Consider the following 20839-nt stretch of genomic DNA (forward strand, 5'->3'; position numbering starts at 1 on the left):
CCAAGGAAAACCGCCCCACGAACACCGGAAAATCCGGAAAATATTTTCCCGGGCACGAACAGAGCCTAAGAGTCACATTTTTTCATAACCAAGAGTTGCATATTCTCTTAACCAAAAGCCACTAACAAAATTCACGTCTGAAACTAAACGCTTCCATCCCTAGCCCCTTGAGTAGACGGGGAATTGAACTCCCCACCTCCTCCTTCGCCAAGTGCACTTTTAGTGGAAATGGTTAATTAACATCTTTCCTTTAACTTTACCATTTTATCCTTTTTCGTTGGTCATTTTACATTTATTTTCCTCTTTAAAGTTAAAATGTACTACAATATTAAAGTAATATGTATATGATGGCAAAATGGGTAATAAAAAAAAGTGAGATACAAAGGTGTTTTGGCATATATATATATATATACATACTTAAATGTCCTAGGCTTTACAAAAATCAACAGAAAACCCTAAATATTTTCCAAATGTTCCTCACCTCTGTCTTTGCCTCAACCGTGTATCATCAACCTCGTTCTCATTCTTGCATCTCGCTCATTCCCTGCCCACCGTCGGCCGACTACGTACTCCTTGGCAATCGGCGCAGCCATCCTCAGGTCACTGTCCATCTCTCATGGTCGCTCATCTCAAATGATATTCTATGTTGCATGAGGTTGATGACCTCGGATTCCAAGTGACGACCTCGAATTGGGAGGCTGTAGCCTTAAATGCACACCCGAGATTTAGGGGAAAGCATTGGCAGAGGGGAAGAAAAGTTCGATTTTGTTAACGAGTATTCGACGAGACAGTCCACTGAAATTTTCTTCATGGCTTTCAGCCTTTCCATAGAGTAATCTCTATTGCATTAAGGTTCTATTATTTCTCAAAAAAACGAATGATTTGAAAAGTAATTTTCTTTTAAAAATATTACTCATATCCCTTAATACAATTAATTAATAGAAAATATTTTAATTATCAATAACAATTTACATTAAAATACATTTTGTGAAATGAAAAAAAATATTATTTATTTATTTTTGTAAGCAATATAATTTCTCATCGTTTTTTTTAAGAAAAACTTATTCTGAATTATTAATTTTTGCGGAAATAAATAGATTGCGAAAAGTAAACCATTGAAAGTCAAACCTCCCCACCCGTCGTTCTTCCTTTCGCTTTTTGGCCCCCCAACGAACAGCAGCTCCGAGCGACGACCCCTCTCAACTTTTTCTTTTCCTGCGCGAGAAACCAAGCAGCAACTTTCCCGAGAAAATCACACACTCGTCCTAGAAAATGGACCGGACGTCCTGACGCTCGAGCCCTAATCCCCGCCGGCCGCCCGGAGGACGATGAGGTCGACCCATGACGTGTCCTCGAAACGCCGCATCCAATCTCGATCTCTAGCCGCCGCCGCCGCCGATGGAAACGAGACCGACCGCCGCTCGGGAGCCCAGGGAGACCGATCCGCCATCGCCGCCCACCGGGGCGGCGTTGATCGAGTGGGAAGATTTCGAGCCGGAGCTCGCCCGGCTCGTGAGCCTCTCCTGCGCCCTCGAAGAAGCTAAGGAGAAGAAGCGGGTGCTTCAGCGGAAGCTCGAGTCGCTGATTCAGGTATGGCTTTGACGGCGATGTCGAAGATTGAATGGCTTGCCGTCGAGCTTTTGAGTGATCGGATTTGCTTTCTTGACGATACGACCTCTGGTTATGGCGAATTTAGTTCAGTTTTGGTCTTTGCATCGGACGAGATTCGATCGTCTCAGCTTCGCTAGCGAAATTTCGATTCTTTGTGTCGCGTGAACGGGGATGCGATTATTATGTTGGCTAAGAGGTTAAGAATCTCCGAGAGAGCTTACCGCTCAGGTCCTTGGATGGGAAAGGATTGGTGGTTCCCTTGTGGAGAAATTTATGTGGCATGAAGTTTTTAATTTGATTGCATTGGCTGTTTCTGGAGATTGGTTTGTGTTCATGCATGCGGTTGATTTTTGCGTCAAGCTTTGATTGAATAGCCCGCGTGCTAGCGGGTGGAAACATATTTGGCAGGTTAAAAACGAGTCCTTGAGAAGAATGAATGAGCTTGAGGAAATGCGGGAAAAAGTGGAAGGTAGAAAGCTAGTGATGCAGAACTTGTCGTTGCGTACGAAGGTTGTTGTGGAAGACGCTAAAAGGAAAGAGGAAGATCTTGCAGCTGAAGTTAGGTCATTGTTAGTTGCAGGCACAGCTCTTTCGGTTGCCCGGAAACGACTGCAGGTGCCACTTTCTACTGCTGCTTTACTATATTGTCTCGTGCTTGAGTCTTTTGTTCAGAATTTGTAGGTTAAAAAAATTATAGGCTTTTTTGAGTCTTTATAAAAATGCTTTTTTAGTTGTCCTGATCCTGTACTTCAAAATACCAAGGAAGTGAATTTTACTATTCTTCAAAGCCTCTGCTGGAATACTTTGAAATGCCGGTGTTTCCTCCTGAAAGATTCTGTAAAGGGTTTACATATTTTCCATCATCTTGAGTTTAGAGGTTCCCACACTGCAGTTCTATGTTCTAGCTGACTTTGGTGTGTATTTAATACCTTTCTGGATATTTATCATATTAGGAGATGGTTCCTGGAATTTCTTCTTTGATTTTCTTTGTGGCTTCTAAGATCAATTGCAGCCTGCCTGCATACTCCCTGGACTATACAATGTGGCTTTTTTCTGATATCTCTCTTACTCCTGTGGTTTTTCTTTTCTTTGGAAACATCTATTGTTTGAACCTATGTATCCAATGTGGTCGAAGAGTGCTGCATAGTCTGGCCTCAGTTTTATCTATTCTATCCTGTCTATTTTGGGCTCATCCTTTGCTGCTTTGCAGATATATTCTGATAAACATGTAGATTCATTCTCTTCGTTCATCCGTTATACAGGCTTAGTCTGATTCAGCATGTCTATTGTAGTAAGTTTGACTTGTCAATATTTATTAAATGAGGAGGTGCATCATAAAAGAATTTCTGTGCTGGAATTTTCTTGACCATTACAAAGCCGATGTGTTCATTGACTAAACGAGAAAAACAGCTGCTGTGGGATTGTTATTAATAAATTGGTCTTCCTAGGATTACTGTTTCACGTTCAGTAGCTGGCATCAGGTTTTGTTCATCCTAGTTTAGACAAAGTACAGAATATCCTCATTTCTTCTTGTATTTTCTCCCTCGATTTTCTCTCTTTTTTTATGGCATACTGTCATTCTATTTCTTTCATCCTGCTAATGTGGTCGTCACTGTTGCTGCAGGAATCAAATAGGATACTTGGGCAAAGGGGTTATGGCAAGCTAAAAAATTTGCAAAAGATGCTAAGAATGAGGGAGCAGTACATGGTATCACAAGTTTCAGTGCTCTATCCTGTTAAAATATCTGTTGGACAAGCGCAAGAGCAAGAACTTGAATCATTTCCAAGCACTACTAGATCAGGTAATAGACAGGACAGTTACGATTTTCCTTCTAATAATTTGGATGTATTTGACCAGAGAAGACCATGCATTTGACATTGGTTGTCAATTGTGTGATTGCATTTCTTTGTGAGTTTGTCAATCTCAAGAGTGAAAAACTTTCTATTGAAAGCCAAAATTGTAGCCTTAGGATAGTAAGGGACTACAAATTTTCAGGTTACGATTTTGACTGCTCACGGATTAAGAAGATATGGACACGACCTTTCTCTTTTCGTGGGTAAAGGATAAGTTTGGAATTAGAGCTGCCAAATTTATTATACAAGTTCTTCGCGTTTCAAGGGTAACCTTCGTAAGTATGTTTTCTTTGAGTTCTGATACAATGAATTTACAGAGATTTTCATTTACGTACCATTAAAGGTTACTTTGTCTTCATTAGTTTATTTGTTCTTCTCCATGCTCACCTGGATGAGCATTCAATAACCAGGTAAAATTGTGCAATGGATAAGCTTTTCTGGACTTAGAGTTCCACTGTTGTGGTGGCCTTCTCTATTTTCATTTGATGTGCTATTTTGGCCTTACTGAGCAAGATATTTGTCTTTAAATTATAGCTTTGTCCTGTCATGGTTTGTTGGGTAGATGGTACTTATTTACACTTTTTTTTGTGGGGGGAAAATTAATCAATACTATCGGAATGAAAGCTTGCCACGTAATCTCTCCTGTCACAGGCCATTTAATTTTATAGGTAAACAATTTGACTGGTTTGCATAAAGGAACAAAAAATGGATACCATGTTTCCCAATTGCTACCTACAGAGCTTTGGTTTGCTTTGACAACATCACAGAATAAGTTCTTCACAGTTGGTATTTTACTTCTGACCTCTAGAACTATGGATTTAACTTAAAATTAATCCTTGAGTGGCCCTTGCCAATTTTCATTTAAGAATCTCAATTGCCTTCTTCCTCAAGTGACTATTATCCGTCACAGTTCTTCGGTCCAGCTCATTGCAGGTCTTTACACTTTATAGAGTTTAGTATCCTGGTCCAGATATCCTGGCTGTAAGGGCATTTAAGAAAGAGATGCTCTCTTGACCCCAGATAAAAGCGACACCATAAACATTGGAGTGGAGATTTTCTTCCCTGTTTTGCCTATAGGCTATTAGTAACAAGTCTATCACTATACTTAAAAGAGGTTATGAAGCTATCGGAACACCTAACCACCTTATGCCATAAAACCCTTCTGTTTTAGTTCACATCAGATTGCACATATTTGAAACAGAAAATTAACCATTTGCAGGTGGAATCCAAATGATTGAATCAGAGACATGCACATATTGCTGCAGACCCTTGATTGAATCTGGAGCAGGTCTTCAGATCTTTCTGGGGCAGGCCAAAACTAATCTGAATATTTAATTACAGCGGAAACTTTGGAATTGTATATCCAGTCAGAAACCACTTTTTGATAATAGCTCTCGAAAATTGCTCACTAGTATGCCTTTCATCAAGCCATAAACTAGTTTTAGTGTCGTTTCTTATATAGGCTATACTGTAATTGTGTAAAGGTCTTTTAATCTGCTCAAGTTACAATTCCTCCAATCATCAAGTACCTGTTTGAGCAAATAGACTTCATACGTATCCTGTAATCTGGCTTTATCAAATCTTTTAATCTTCAGCTTTCCATCGTTCTTTTTAAAGACAATATCTGTACACATGTGATTCTGCCACCATGACCATCTACCTTGACAGAGAAAAGGCTCTACGTTTCTGTTCAAGCAGTCAAAACACCTACCCTGGTAGGATAAAGATATTACTCCTGTAATTAGCCATATTTTACATTACTTAATTCACGAGTCGTAGTCTGCCCGCATATGAGCTATCCTGTCCGGTTGAAGATTCTGGCAATACTCTCTTCTAAGGGCTTCCATTCTTCTTCAGAGAGTTCTGCAGGAACTTTAAGGCACAATAATGTACTTCACACGAAGCTTTCCGAGAGAAAAGTAACTGGTGTGACCATTTGGCCAACAGAGTCAGGAAACCTACTAAAAACAACTTTCTTTTCTCTGGATTTATTTTAAGATATGACTTGTAATATGATTTATGAACTCTATCAAACAAATCCGTGATCATTCTTGGTGAAAATCATGGTCTCATCAGTGAATCAATGTAAAACAGGCCTGTTTTAGCACAATCATGATCACATATCTGTCCCATTTGTTTTCTACTTTAGTTTGGATTTAATTTTTCTTTGACTGTGTGATGTATCCACATCTTAGCAAATGTAGGACTCAATGTTCCATGATGTTCATGAGCTGGATGGCCTAACATATGATAACTTGTGCTGTTTCTTCATTTCTAGACTTGTGTCAGTGGTTTCTGATCTTTAGTTGAATATAGTTTCAGGTAGCTCTGCTGGTTCGAAGCCTGTAAATCTTGAATCCTTGACGATTATCGGCCTGCAATTGACCATGCTTCCATTTACAAGGATGAGTTTTTTTATGGATAAAAAGGAGGTCCAGAGGTCTGCGACTGCTTTGGCATATGTGGGGCATGTATGTTCTTTCTTCTGGATCAACCTTATATTGACACCTCTGTATGTGCATGCGCACGCCACATGTGAGTGGGTGGTGAAAGAGAGAGTTGGATCAGGAGAGTTTGTTCTGAGAAATATCTTTACAAAGGCACTTCAGTCACACTTTTCCATTGCGATTCAGTGTTGTTTGTTGAAAGTAGAATGTAACTTATACTGGAGATTTTTCGTTTGCTTTAAATGTTATTGACTTTGATTTTAACTGTTGCCTTGTTCAAATTGCAGGCCGTTTCTCTCATTGCTTCCTACTTAAGAGTTCCTTTGCGTTATCCTTTGCATTTAGGTGGATCTCATTCCTATATAATTGATCATGCCCCCTCCATAGAAACAACTGCAACTGATTCTTCATCAAGTGCTACCCTACCTTCAAATATTAAATCCATAGAGTTTCCACTATTTTTAGAAGGTCAGGATACGACAAGAGCAGCTTATGCTGTATTCCTCTTGAACAAGGTATACTTAATTTGCTTTACTACTGGACTGCTTATCAGATTTAATTACTGTAAGTGTAGCATATTTATCACACGGGATTTTCTGCCATTTACTTGCATCTGCAAAGCTTGTAGCTTGCATCCTAACTGAAGATACTGTGAAGCTTGATTTCATGCACTCCACATTTAAGTAATGATGGAGTGTGCTGCTGCATCTTTGTCGTTGATTTTGTGGGAAGATGCTTGCTCTAGGATGGACTGCTGTTTCATGTCGGCATTGGGACAACTATTTATCATAGCATGTTGTGTGCTATTAATCAAGTCCACATCTGACAAACTTTCTTCTATGTTATTATACAATCTAGGGGGCTCTCTACATCAATATTGCCTAGTTCTTTAATGTGCTTATGCACACATTTTGCATCGCACATTCATGTGATTTGTCATGGATCTTGTAGTGGCATGTTAAAGAATTTAGATCAGACTGTTCATTATACCTGCTTTTCTCTTTTTCCTTCTGCATATTTTCTTATGTAATTTTCTCTTGCTGTAGGATCTAGAGCAGCTATTGAATTTCATCGGTGTTAAGAGCTTAGGACCACGCTACGTATTAGCTAATCTGAAGGAACTCCTCAGGACTATTTTGTCTGCAGATTTCATAGATACATGATTAAATGTTGTCTAGGTTCTCTCTGTAAATGGATCATGTGTGATGGAGGTGCAAATTTTTGCTTGCGCACCCCACCTTAATGGTTTTTTCCTATTTTTCTCTTTGGCTTACAATTGATGAGCGACACCTTGCGGATTGAGGATGGTCTACTAATCATGGAGCTGTAAGAGGATTGTATAGATTTCTGACGGTTAATTCTTTCAACCTTGGAAGGTTGGTATACGGAATTGTAACTTCAGCAAAGAAAAAGAAGAGAAGTCGTTTAATCTAACGATACAGTTGTACCAACATAGATTCACTGTTATCTTATGTTTTCTCGAGCAATATTTTGTTCATTGCAACTATTACTCGTACCGTTTATCATTGTCATACCGAGATCTGAATGTAGATGACTTTGTGGGGTTATGAGAAATTGAGTTAGTTGTATCTGATCATTTTAGTCTTAACAATGAACTAGAACATAATATATAAATGACTACACTTCTCTTCTGATGGGTAAGTGGACTTTCATAAGCTCAAACTTGGAAGTGCAGGAGGTACCACTTCATGCTCTCCGGCTACAAGCTCATGTGGCACACTTACCACAAAACCAGGCATGCCAATTCCTGCACACAGAGAGCTATGAATGCCTCGAGTGACTCTTCCATCAGCATTAGGATCATCTTCAATCCTACTCTTGACAGCAGACTCATCACTGCATAATATGCAAGCCTGCCTCGAGGCGACGGATTTTTTCGCCTTCCGGATGTCCTTCCAACTCTTTTTCTAGCCCTAGCTAAATCATGAGGACAAGCCACTGCCATCACAAGATAGTAGATATGACAAGTTTCGAAGGGAGTATTTCCCAAGGAAATGGCCCTGAGGGTACCAATCATCCTGTGAGAAACCCCAAGGGATTCGGTAGAGTGATTCAATCGCTTGGTTCGGGTGCTACAAGGCTCAATCCCTAAGACATGAGCTTAGATAGCTTGAGCCATCACAATAGACGGCATCATGCAAGAAAAACTCCTTTCCCATCACCCACTTGCTTTCTTTTCAGATAAAAAAATTAGGACGATGAAGCTGTTCAACTTTCCTTAAAACGATACTCGTTCAGTCATAATGTACATATTACATAGGGCGATAGCAGGACGGTCAAAACGGAGCTGAAAACCGATAAGCCAAAACCAGAGCAAAGCAACCCGAATTGATAATTTCGATTGGTGTTAAGCTGAAAATTCGTATTTGCTAATTTATCGAGATATATATACGTATAAAAATTGAATTTTCACGGGCTAGGATATTATAGAAAGGATCGCGATCCTGATCAATTGACCTTAACTCGTGATGTCAAGAACTTGAATAGATTACCATATGTACCATGTTATTAGGTAACAGTTCAGTTTACCGTCCTTAAATTGAGGGGATTCAATTCTTGAATACGCACTTTCTACATCCTCGTAATCATTTTCGATCTCCCAACTTGTGATCTTAACTACGGTTTGGTTCGATTTGTCGGCAATTGTACAACATGCATATTCCTCTTGTTGTTTTGTACGATGTTTGCTTTGTAGATTTCATGGTTCTTTCTTTCCAATGGCTGTCGAAAACTCGTCTTTTGTTCGACGTTGACAAACACTATGCGGCGCTAAACTTATGTTTAAAACCCTTTTTTCTTTAGTGTAACCGCCAATGAACTCATCATTAACAGTTTCGAATGGAACGAAATAAGGCTGCGCATGACAACGATTCTGTGTCCGGAAACAGATTCTGCTCAGAAATGATTCTTTTTTATTCTGTGTCCGGAATTGATTCTGAGCATTTTAAGGCGTTTGTTAACGGCCCAAAATTCCATCCCCTGGAATAGAAAAAGAATGTAAATGCGTTTGGTAACGCCACAAAATTTCTTTTTATTAATAATATTTTTAAATATTTTAATATTTCTTTCTTTTTTTTCTTTTCTTTTTTTATTTTCCTCCTTCTTGGCCATAGCCTGCTCGCTGGCCATGACCAGTAAAATATTTTTTTATTAATAATATTTTTATTAAAAGTATTTTTTCTTTTTTTTTTTGCCATGGCCTGGTCGTCGACCATGACCAGTAAAATATTTTTTTTATTAATAATATTTTTTATTAAAAATATATATTTTTATTTTTTTTGGCCATGGCCTGGTTGCCGGCCATGGCCGGTAAAATAATTTTATTATTAATAATATTTTTTATTAAAATATTTTTATTTAAAATATACATTTTTATTTTTTTGGGCCATGGCCGGTAAAATATTTTTTTATTAATAATATTTTTATTAAAAATATACATTTTTATTTTTTTGGGCCATGACCTGGTCGCAGGCCACGGCCGGTAAAATATTTTTTATTAATAATATTTTTATTAAAAATATATATTTTTATTTTTTTTTCGCCATGGCCTGGTCGCCGGCCATGGATGGTAAAATATATTTTTTATTAAAATATTTTTATTAAAAATATATTTTTTTCTTTTTTTTGCCATGGCCTGATTGCCGGCCATGACCTGTAAAATATTTTTTTTATTAAAATATTTTTATTAAAAATATACATTTTTATTTTTTTGGGCCATGGCCTGGTCGCTGGCCATGGCCGGTAAAATATTTTTTTTATTAATAATATTTTTTATCAAAAATATATATTTTTTCTTTTTTTGCCATGTCCTGTTCACCGGCCATGGCAGGTAAAATATTTTTTTTATTAATAATATTTTTTATTAAAATATTTTTATTAAAAATATATATTTTTCTTTTTTACGGCCATGGCCTGGTCGCTGGCCATGGCCGGTAAAATATTTTTTATTAATAATATTTTTTATTAAAATATTTTATTCTCGTCAGATCCGGCGAGGGCGGTCCTCGGGCCGGACATTAGAAGCTAAATTAAAAACCAAGAAAAGGAAGAAGAAAAAAAAATTGATTCTCAAAATTGTTCCCAGAATCAAGAAGCTACTTTTTTTTTACTCTTGATTCTGCTCCAAAACTGATTCTGGGAACAATTTTTGACAAAATTGTGCCCAGAATCAAAAAATTAAACAAATGCATTTCTGTTCCCAAACTAATTCTGGGAACAAAAGAACAGAATCAAACACTATTTGGCAAGTTGTCATGCGCAGCCTAAGAATCATTATTAATTACGATTTGCATCGTATTGCGTGTGGGCCCAGCTTGAAGTGGGTCGAGCATTTCCATGTGGAACTCATCGATATGGGTGGAACCGCATCGTCCGTTGAATGTGTCACCCAAAAGGCGGCGTCAAAGAAGAGAGCAATGCACAAGTTGGACAATTCTTTTTTATTCTAAAACTTTCCAATGGCCGTGAAGAATGCGGGTAACATGTTGGCTAACCCAAATCGTCAACATCACTTGATTAGACCAATAGTAGCAAATCCAAAAGCATATTCGCTTTCTAATCATTTCCATATTACGGCCTGAGTTTTCTATTTTCAAGCCGGATTGAGGGGATTAAGATGTACTCATGAATTCATGGCGCCTAGACCCGAGTTATTGGGCTGATAGATAAGTCTCACGCGACCTTATATGCCAGCATGATGCGTTTAAAGCCGGTGTGAGTGCGGGCAAGTTGTGACCAAATGCGGGCGATATCATTGCCGCCGGTATGTCCGTGTGGGCCCGCTTTCAACGGTATCAAGGTCGGGGTGGAGACGTCGGGTCGGAACACATCCTCAACTCCGCGTTGCCCCGGACCTAGGCTTGTGCGTTGGTAGATTAGCCTCGTGCCATCTTAAACTAAGAACTGCCACCTTGTCATGTTATCATGCTTTTTGATGCGTCGAGCATTTCATGATTGCAACATAATTGGTTTCCTAACTTTTATATTCGAGAAAATCATCTCATACCATCTAATATCAATTTTCAAAAAATAGAGTGCACGTATCCCGTTATTCATAAAAAGAAGAAGAAGAAGAAACTTTACCCCAACCGCCTTAATTTTAAGGGATTAGTGCACTAAAAGTCCTAAAAATTATCACAAATTTAAATCTTTTAAAAAGTGCAATCAAGTCCTAAAACTTGTCAAGAAGGTACAATCGAGTCCTAAAACTTTCACAACTTTCAAAAAGTGCAATCAAGTTTTAAAACTTGTCACGAAAATGCAATCGAGTCCTAAAATTTTCAAATAGTGTAATTAAGTCATAAAACTTGTCACGAAAGCGTAATCGAGTCCTAAAACTTTCAAAAAGTGCAACCAACGGAAGGACTCGATTGTACTTTCGTAACAAGTTTTATGACTCAATTGCATTTCTTGACGAGTTTAAGGACTCGAGTACACTTTTCAAAAGTCTTAATATTCAATTATACTTTCGTGACAAGTTTTAAGATTTATAATGCACTTATCCTTAATTTTAATTTTAAAATGCTGAAAATATTTCGCACGTTGGAGCTGCATCAATCAGGGTCGCAACGTAATCCGACCAAGAAAGAAAGAAATCACAACGTGAAAGTCCAAAGTTAACAACAACCAGACAAACTTCCTCGTCCTCATCGTCCCCGACCCCCGACTCCGATCCCCCTCTCTGTCTCTCTCTCTCTCTCTGCAACAAGGAAAAGTCAAGCTCACGAGCTAAGTGGCAATGGCGAATGCGGCGCCCTTCTTCAACCTCTTGCATTTGGCGTTTTCCGGCGAAATACTAATCAGTAATCACGCCCCCTCCCTTGACTTTACTGCATGACGACGACGACGACGAACACGTGATGCGCTGTCACATGAGATAAACCACTGCCCTTCCTTCCTCTCTCTCTCTCCATGTCCAACCGCAGTATATAACTCATCGCCCATCATCATCGTCGTCGTCGTCGCCTGTCTGTCTCTCGCCGCGCGAGGAAGATGGGAGCAATGCCGCCGCCGGCGCTGTTGGGAGTCTCCCTCGCCCTGCTCTGCTCCGTGCTCTGCCCCCTGCCCCTGCTCGCCGGAGGAATCCCGACGACCCTTGACGGGCCGTTCCCGCCCGTGACGGTGCCCCTCGACAAGAGCTTCCGCGGGAACGCCGTCGACTTGCCGGACACCGACCGCCGGGTCCAGAGGACGGTCGCCGGTTTCGGGCCGGAGCAAGTCTCCGTCTCGCTTTCCTCGAACTGCGACTCCGTCTGGATTTCTTGGATCACAGGTCTGTTTGCCTTTGCGGGTTGCTCTTCCATTCTAGCCAAATTCGCTCTGAGTTCTGATAATATTTATCCTTTCATTTTTTATTTTTTTGGTTTTTGTTCATTGGATTGTGATCGAGATAAGTGTTGAGCAGGAGACTGATGTGCAAGAGATTGAAACGGGGCTTGACTTTTAGACATGGATGAGACAAATTTCACTTGGCCGTGAAATCAGATATTTTTGTGACATTTACTCATGTTTAGTTGTGGGGTAATGTGATTGGTGTTTTCTATTCATAGGTGAAGGTGATGTTGGTGGGTGGGTCGGAGTTGGATTTATCTAGTGGCAATTGTGTATATGTCGATTGGATTGGATTTTATAATCAGAAGCTCATGAAATAGACTGCTCTCTGTTCTTGAGGCAAAGATTGCACTTATATTGTGGAGCATGGAATTGATGCCGACAATAATTTGTTGAATGGTTCAATAGAGATTGTGAGACAGTACTTTGGTTGTTTGTCTGGCTCAAGCAGTATGGAAAACCCGGGTATTTGTTATTTCTGATGACTTTTGTGCTGAGCAGCAGTACAGTGGTTGTAATTGTTACTTACTAGGTTGTGTCTGCGATCGATGTTTCTCGGAAATGTTTGCAGGAGAGTTCCAGATAGGTGACAATATCACCCCATTGGATCCGAACAGTGTGGAGAGTGTTGTTTATTATGGGGTCTTAAGATCTGGACGGAGTCATCAGGCGACCGGTTATTCGCTAATTTACAACCAACTTTATCCCTTTGAAGGCCTCAAAAACTACACTTCTGGAATCATACACCATGTTCGTCTGAAAGGTATCGTATGCATTGTTGTTCTTGCATCAATAATGTTTTAAAACTCTAGCGTCGATGCATTAATAGCATTTGTGAGAAATATCCTGCTCTCCCTTTTCTTTCCGTTTTCTTTATTTGCTGAAAGTTGATGGAAGGCTACTGAAAAAAATCAATCTGAAGAAAATGCTAAATAAAATTTTCTCACTCATCCATTATTTACATCCGTGACCAATGCTTTCCCAGTCATCCCAAGATTTTGGCTCCTTTTTCAATTAGTCATATGTGAAGCTCCACTTGATTTTGCAGTTCGTTATCTTTTGTCAAATTCTTAATTTTTTCAAGCTTGGAGGTACCTCTAGAAACGCAAATGTGGGGAAATTCTCTGAAGAAATTACCTGAATGTCTGATGTTCTTGCAGTTAGTAATCTTGAAGTTAATTTCTGAAACTTGTCTTGTCATCAGAGACATTCTGTTTTATGTGGAAGAGGGGAAAAAAAGAAAAAAGGGGGGAAAAGCATAGAAATCATATCTCTTATGTGCTAGCAGTTTATCTTTGGTACTGTACAGTCACCGATTTTTGTAATTCTAAGTTTTACTGGTTTTTGGTTATCGATATCTGACTTTGGTTTTTCTTCAGGGTTGAAGCCCAACACATTATACTATTACCAATGTGGAGATCCTTCAATAGCAATGAGTGATGTGTGTTATTTTAGAACTATGCCCGTCACTGGCCCGAGGAGTTACCCCAGCAGAGTGGCAGTGGTTGGTGACTTGGGTCTTACATACAATACCACTTCTACGGCCGACCACATGCTGAGTAATCATCCTGATCTTGTTCTTTTGGTTGGGGATGTGACTTATGCTAACTTGTATCTCACAAATGGAACTGGGGCCGATTGCTACTCCTGTTCGTTTCCACAAACTCCTATTTACGAAACCTACCAGCCACGATGGGATTATTGGGGAAGGTTGGCATACTACTTTGCTCTTTCTTGATGGAAACTAATGAGTCGCTTTTCTTCAGTCTTGACTAGCACAGCTAAGTCACTAACTAATTGGCTGAGATGATTTCTGTTCATTTCGAATCTCACGAAAAGTAGAAATAGTATTGTATCAGCAATTAGGGTGCCTCATTCTCACTAATCTGAAATGGAAATAGAGCCAACATATCTTGATGGTGTTTCAAATGTATTCATCTGAGAGTGCAGTGAAGGGAATCTCCTACATTCTTACTAATATTGCTCTTGGGGTTCTCTCAAGAGCTCATGTGGATTCTTTTGAAAAATTGTGAATATGGCCTCAAGCATTGTGTTCCTGATGAAGCATTTAATTTTCTTTGTATGCTGGCTTTCACTAACTCATTGGAGTCTAATATAACATGATTTTTTTTTGTCATTTCAGGTTTATGCAGCCTCTAGTGTCTAAAGTTCCCATCATGGTCATAGAAGGAAATCATGAGATTGAAGAACAGGCTGAAAATCGGACTTTTGTTGCTTATAGTTCTCGATTTGCATTTCCATCTAAAGAAAGTGGATCATCGTCTACGTTTTACTATTCCTTCAATGCAGGCGGGATACACTTTTTAATGCTTGGTGCCTATATTTCTTATAATAAATCATGTGAGCGTCTTCCTTTTGTTTTTCTCTTAAACAGTAGATTCTTCAGAAGCATGTCTCTGACACTTTTATGCTTTTGTCTCAGCGGATCAGTACAGATGGTTAGAGAAAGACTTATCTAAGGTTGACAGAGAAGTCACACCATGGTTGGTGGCTACATGGCACCCTCCTTGGTACAGCACTTACACTGCACATTACAGAGAGGAGGAGTGCATGAGGGTTGCAATGGAGGATTTGTTGTACAGTTATGGGGTTGATGTTGTCTTTAATGGACATGTAAGTCACCATTCCCTATCATTTATCTTTTATTAGCTGCCCCAGCGAAAGGTTTACTGTTTCTTTTTCCAACTCGGAGTGGAGGCTGCAAATGTTCTTAGTCCTTTTTGTCTCATGTATCTATCTTAGGCATTACATGAGGCAGATTGATACATTATCTGGTTCTGCGCATTAGCTGCATCTCGGCAATATGGCATGCTCAAACATTTATAACATGGATTTTATGATGTTCTTTTATGAGACTTTTGCAGTGTGTCTTTATCTTTGTGATCGAGAAGGCCCTCTTCTTTTGTTTAACATGATCAACAGTTGACACGAATCTCTATCGGAAAAAACCAACAGGTTCATGCCTATGAGAGGTCAAATAGAGTATACAACTACACTCTGGATCCCTGTGGTCCTGTTCACATCACTGTTGGAGATGGTGGTAACAGAGAGAAGATGGCGATTACACATGCAGATGAACCTGGAAACTGTCCAGACCCAAGTACCACCCCCGATACGTACATGGGTGGTTTCTGTGCATTTAATTTCACATCGGGCCCTGCTACAGGCAAATTCTGTTGGGACAGGCAACCGGAATATAGTGCTTACAGAGAAAGCAGCTTCGGGCATGGCATTTTTGAGGTACCTAACAATCCCTTAATTACTCTACATGACTGTATCGACATGTATGCACCAAATGCACTATTTACTCTTGTTAAGATTTATGGAAAGCCATGGCGCATTTTGGTTGTAGATAAACAGTAGAGTAAGAAAGCACCGCAAAAATTTAACATGTGAAACTCTCAAGTAGAAACTTATGACTGCCATGTTTACTCCACATCCTAAGACGCTCAGTGCGTGATCTTTATAATCTGCCGCTGCTTGTGGAGTAACCACGCAACTTCAATGTTCATTTGCGGTGATCCGCAAATGGTCCATGCGTCTTGCAAGGATGATTAAATTTTGCTTCTCCTTGTGAAACCTGTGTTTGGGATCAAGTCAGCTGGTGCTTGTTTTCCTAATAACTGCTGGCTGGATTAACCAGAGCTTATGCTACACCATTGTTTAGGAAGATTTGGTCATGTGACCTTAATATAATGCATGGAATGCATGGAGGTGTCAAATGGATGAAAACATTGAATTCCCCTCCCGTATTCGCAAAAAAATTCAAAATTTTTGCATCATTTTCCACGACAGTCCCTCTTTCCTCAAACAAAGCATAAGAGTTGAGCATTCCATCTCACTTATTAACCGACAGAGTGCAAGAAGAGTTTATACACTGGGAAAGAAACGATATTTGGGGAGATCATGACAGTCACTGTCTTCTATGCTCGTGCAGGTGAAGAATGAGACTCATGCTTTGTGGACATGGCATCGTAATCAAGACTTGTACAATAAAGCAGGAGACGTCATCTACATTGTTAGGCAACCTGATAAGTGCCCAATCAAGGCAAAGAGAAACGTCTGACCAAGTCCACAAGACCAGCTAATTCACAAAACAGATCAAGATTAACTTTTTGAAAAGAAAATTAGCAGTTGTCACTTTTCTACAATTGATACAGAGAACCGTTACTGTTTTCTACAGGAAGCTGATTATGCGATTGTTGGCAAGATAGTGTATGTCTTCTTAAGGCGTAAACGCAATCGTGTGAAGAAACCATTGTTCTTGATTATAAGTCGTACGAGGGAATGTTCGTACCAAATTTACATCTTTTTCTGAATGTTTGTTGTGCTTATGCATACGGTCTCGACATTCTGATGAACAGAAATTACAAAATTGAAGGAGGGCGCTACATGCATTTACCGGCTATTAACATATATTCATTAGAAAATACAAAATTGGTTTTTTTTCTTTCCTCTTGTCCTGCCGAAATGCGCCCTGGCCTTTTCTTGTTTTGCTTAAACAAAAACAGACATGACCGAATTCGACTTAGCAGAGTTCATGACGTTAATCATCCAAAACATGACCTTAACTTTAGTTCATAAGTGAACATAATGAGACAGAATCGTCATTTCCTCGTTACCATTTGACAAAGTACATCTTCAGGCATCATCAGGCTGCAATATAAGCCTGAAAGATATGATAGAAAAATTCAGTGAAAACTTTCCCAAAAATAATCTCACGAGTACGCATTTTGCAGCTCATTACATCTCAAAGAAAAAAAAACAGTAGCTATATAATTCAGGGTAAATGACAACCCTGTTGTTCACTCAGCCTATGTATTCTCTCTCTGCCTTCTCTCGTGTATCTCCCTCCAGAAAGGCCCACATGCTCTTGAGGGACAAAGAATCAAGAATGATATATCAAAACAAAAATGTAGGTTGGATTCAAATTATCTCATAAAATAAGATGTATGCCTCACAGCGAAGAACTTCTTCTAACGTGACTTCACGCACATACACATCACTGGCATGATACCAGACGGAAGCCCCGACTCCGTTTTTGCTCTTCTCACCTCCGCGTATGTAGGCGACATAGTGGCCCCCACGCATGGTCCCCATGTGCTCCACAACACCAGTGAGACGATAGACACACTTTTCTTTGTCCTCCCCCCTGCGAAAGAGCAAAAAGGAACACCCGGACACTGTTGTGTTATACAGGAAGATTCAGGTACACATGGTCAATGCCAGCGGCTGAACAGAAAAAGAGAGACAAGCTACAAGGGAAAAACAACCAAGCCTCATAAAACTTAGAGGAGACTACCGGCGCAGCTATACCATAAAAGAAACCAGAAATAAGCACCCTTTGATGCTCTTTGTTCCGGCAATGCCTCAAATAAGACGATGATTAGCAATGGGATATTAGCAAGACAAGGATCTCAAACATCAAATGATATGCTCAAGACATATGTATCACGAGACCCACAGTATATACTATACTTATGCAGCAAATCTTCCCTTGGAACCAGTCTACTATCCTCGACCTATTAGACAAACTACACACTGGTTGGTAACAACATGACAGGAACATTTTTGCATTTTTGCCGCATGGAACAGAAGAAATCTAGAAAGAAAGTGAGGTATGGAAGAAGTTTTCAGCTGAAGCATTGAATTAAATACTGAAAATGTTGCCATGTAACCTAATTTTCTGATTAAAACAGCCAACGTCATCCCAATATACTTCATCTGAACAACTAAGGACTGGCTTCGTTATACCCTTACTACTCTGGTTTTTTATACTTACAGTTCTTTTGTTCAAGATTGGTTTAGTAAAAGTAACTTTGCATTTCCTACAAACATTGTCATAGTAGGAAAAAATGCGTCCAATGTTACAGGTTTCAAAAGTCTTGTTGCGTAACTATTGTGTAATTAAGTTCTTTCTGGCAAATTGCCCTGTGGTGGGAGGGCAGAGGCTTCTTCCAAACATCTGCTTCAGACTCCTCTCGAGTCATGGCTTCTAATTCATTTTGCTATTAGGTTTAAAAGACCCATTAAAACTCAGCCAGTAACAACCAACAGCTGAACTGCATCATTCTCTCCAAACTTTCAACCTATGCTTTTGGCTTTTCAGTAAAGATAACTGCAAAAAATGTCTAAGTTACACTTGATAGTGCCAAAGACAACTTTTCCAACAATATAGAGTTACTATTAAGTAAAAATAACAAAGTAGTTTCAAAAGTGATAATCTCCAAAACCATAACTAATTCTTTAAAGTAGAAGTACATGGAGTCCCACTCTCATCAATCACCTGCTCATCTTGTAGTTTAACAAGCACTAAACAATAGTCTCTAAAGTTCAAATTAGGCATTTCAGCTTGTCCTTCATTTTTTGAGTAAAACTGAGTCATATTTTTGACAACCTCTCAAATACGTATTACACAACAAAGAACTAATGTCTACACAAAATGAGATGGAAGAACCAACTAACAAAGGAATATTATCAAAAAACAAAATGTCAAACATCCATTTATATGAGTCCAGGAATAATAGGGACATTAACATTTTAACAAGAATATAACTATCTCAATAATTTGTGGCTTCTGATGGATTGCCATGGCACCTAGTAACTGGAGCATCTCACATACCAAAGTCTACCTGTCCTAATTAGATATAGTTCCACAAAAATTAGGTTGTTTGTACTTCTCTTTTCAATCCTGGATCATATTTAGTATACTTTTTCTGCCACAACACTTAATTGGTATGAATGGATTTTGCTGAATGACACTATGTGTGAAGAACCAATGACCTTACAGTCAGAGAAACACAAGCACAAGATAAAGCCTTCATGCGGAAGGCCAGTTCCAAGTGCAGATTCTGGATCTCCTAATTTATTTCCAGTTCAAACTTCAAATAACGTAACATTGGTGCCTCAGTTTGCAAACTTCTGGTTCCTGTAGAATCCTCTCTTTCCCATCTGTCTAGTATAGTTCTCGCTTTTAGGATGCAAAAACCCTTTGAGATCCATGTCGCGTTGCTTTTGTGTCAAATTTTCGATTCACACTTATGCTTCCCTATAATATATAGGTAGCCAATGTGGCAAGACAATCATGCAGAAGGGAATTCAGGAAATCCAAAATGGAAGCGCTCTTTACCTTCTCCTTCAAGAGGAATGAAATCCTCCTTCAATGTATAGAAAGAAATCAAGAATGCTGAAGGTTTCCTCAGATGCGGTTCCGTGGCTCTAGAGAAGGCACAAAAGGCAACCTAGGGCTACATTTCTGACTCAGTCAATTACAGAGGGAAGGTCAGTCGCCTTTCATGATTTGAATGGCTAGTTTTGATACAATGTAAGGCATTAATATACCGATTTTCCTCACTAAACCAACAGTAGACTATTTCCTTAATGAACTGAATATTTCAACTGACACAAAGAAACCAACTCATAAGCTATAGAAACAAGCTAGAGAATGTTCATTCAGAACACCTTCCTAAGTTTGCAATATTATGAAGAACACAAGCCATATTTTTATTTTTGAAAAATGTAGCGTTCCCCTTCTGTATAAGTCAAATGACACTTTCCTCTCGTGACAAAACAACTTACACCTCAACCTTGTAGATTATTTTCCATACAATGGTTTAACTGTCATATATAGTTAAGACAATATAGTTAAGTCCCTTGAGATGCCAGCAGATTAAAACTGAAGCTGTATTCAGTCTTTATGCAATGTTTCGAACTTTGGGACAAGCTATTAACAATCTACACCTCCTTATCTGAAAAGATAGGAGTGACCTCAGCTCCGATCTTGGAAAATCTAGTCTAACTTACATCCTAGGTGGTGCTAAACTAAAGATGAGAGATGACTTCAGATATTCCGTAGATCTGCGGCCTCCAAACTTGATCAATATGCAAGTGGAGGAAATTTCCTGTAATTTTTTTATATAGAAGGAGACATTCAAATTTTGCCATCCGAAGTCTTAGAATCAATTTACAAATAGGAGGGCTTACTGAAGGTGTCACTGGAAGCTCTAAGTTGGTGCAGTACTCAAGCTTGTTAGCTGAAGGTGTCACTGGAAGGCGATATGCTTTTGCCAGTAGCTTCAAGTTTGATATAATTTACAAATAGGACAGCTTTCTGAAGGTGTCACTGGAAGCTCTATGTTGTCCCATTACTAGAGACTGTTAAAGGCAATGTACTTTTGGGTTTAACTTTATCATCTTGGTCGTGCTATGTGGCTTACTGAAAGCAGAAAATTGCAAATTTTTGTTTTCTTGATAATTGGCAGGAGGAAAAATGGAAACTGCCAACAAAAATAGGTACTCATCCTCAATCTTGCATTTTGGCAACACTGACAATTTCTATGTGTACTCCGCTAACAGCCTATTTAAAAAGAAGCCATGAGCCATTCCAACAGCCCCGTCCCTATGTACTCTCATTTGACTTTTACCTTACTTATATTTATTGCTAACAACGTCCTTAAAATTTCGTGCAGACATTACTAACCATTACCAGAAAAAAGGGGGAAAAAAGCTACAACAATTTATTAGGCATATCTTTGTAGAGGTTGAAATATTGTTAG

General features: G+C 39.1%; 3 protein-coding genes across 9 annotated transcripts in view; 2 read left to right on the forward strand and 1 right to left on the reverse strand.

Moving 5' to 3' along the window:
* Positions 1–1169: 1169 nt before the first annotated feature.
* LOC115681892 (vacuolar protein sorting 38) lies at positions 1170–7363 on the forward strand. Of its 3 annotated transcripts, none has more exons than XM_030605996.2 (6): positions 1170–1590; positions 2020–2226; positions 3236–3413; positions 5782–5936; positions 6200–6427; positions 6959–7363. In XM_030605996.2, the coding sequence occupies exons 1-6, from the start codon at positions 1399–1401 to the stop codon at positions 7073–7075; spliced, it is 1077 nt and encodes a 358-aa protein (XP_030461856.1). In that variant the 5' UTR covers positions 1170–1398; the 3' UTR covers positions 7076–7363. The 3 variants fall into 3 exon arrangements, with proteins under 3 accessions (XP_030461856.1, XP_030461865.1, XP_030461872.1); XM_030606005.2 differs by having other exon boundaries at positions 5788–5936; XM_030606012.2 differs by having other exon boundaries at positions 1451–1590; positions 1998–2226.
* A 4208-nt stretch (positions 7364–11571) lies between these two features.
* LOC115678678 (purple acid phosphatase 15-like) lies at positions 11572–16585 on the forward strand. Of its 2 annotated transcripts, none has more exons than XM_030602089.2 (7): positions 11572–12204; positions 12835–13026; positions 13643–13973; positions 14407–14624; positions 14707–14897; positions 15240–15524; positions 16222–16585. In XM_030602089.2, the coding sequence occupies exons 1-7, from the start codon at positions 11925–11927 to the stop codon at positions 16348–16350; spliced, it is 1626 nt and encodes a 541-aa protein (XP_030457949.1). In that variant the 5' UTR covers positions 11572–11924; the 3' UTR covers positions 16351–16585. The 2 variants fall into 2 exon arrangements, with proteins under 2 accessions (XP_030457949.1, XP_056171988.1); XM_056316013.1 differs by lacking the exon at positions 11572–12204 and adding an exon at positions 12238–12728.
* A 121-nt stretch (positions 16586–16706) lies between these two features.
* LOC115678689 (ubiquitin carboxyl-terminal hydrolase 2) overlaps positions 16707–20839 on the reverse strand; it is a 32205-nt gene continuing 28072 nt past the window's right edge. Inside the window, exons 3-4 of one of the 4 annotated variants that reach the window (XM_056315993.1) lie at positions 17339–17436; positions 16707–16953 (exon numbers count right to left, since the gene is read on the reverse strand). In XM_056315993.1, coding sequence (XP_056171968.1) covers positions 16892–16953; positions 17339–17436 — 160 coding nt within the window. In that variant the 3' untranslated portion in view covers positions 16707–16891. The other 3 variants (XM_056315976.1, XM_056315987.1, XM_030602069.2) reach the window with 3 other exon arrangements.

Source organism: Syzygium oleosum, unplaced genomic scaffold (assembly GCF_021117445.2).
Source record: "Syzygium oleosum isolate NSW1041296 unplaced genomic scaffold, Sole_v2.1 Sole_v2.01, whole genome shotgun sequence".
Classification (NCBI taxonomy): domain Eukaryota; kingdom Viridiplantae; phylum Streptophyta; class Magnoliopsida; order Myrtales; family Myrtaceae; genus Syzygium; species Syzygium oleosum.

Coding starts and splice junctions, on each gene's coding strand:
- LOC115681892 (XM_030605996.2), top strand. CDS start 1,399: ATGGAAACGAGACCGACCGCCGCTCGGGAGCCCAGGGAGACCGATCCG. Junction 1,591..2,019: donor AGCTCGAGTCGCTGATTCAG/GTATGGCTTTGA, acceptor CATATTTGGCAG/GTTAAAAACGAGTCCTTGAG. Junction 2,227..3,235: donor TTGCCCGGAAACGACTGCAG/GTGCCACTTTCT, acceptor CTGTTGCTGCAG/GAATCAAATAGGATACTTGG.
- LOC115678678 (XM_030602089.2), top strand. CDS start 11,925: ATGGGAGCAATGCCGCCGCCGGCGCTGTTGGGAGTCTCCCTCGCCCTG. Junction 13,027..13,642: donor ACACCATGTTCGTCTGAAAG/GTATCGTATGCA, acceptor GTTTTTCTTCAG/GGTTGAAGCCCAACACATTA. Junction 14,898..15,239: donor ATGTTGTCTTTAATGGACAT/GTAAGTCACCAT, acceptor AAAAACCAACAG/GTTCATGCCTATGAGAGGTC.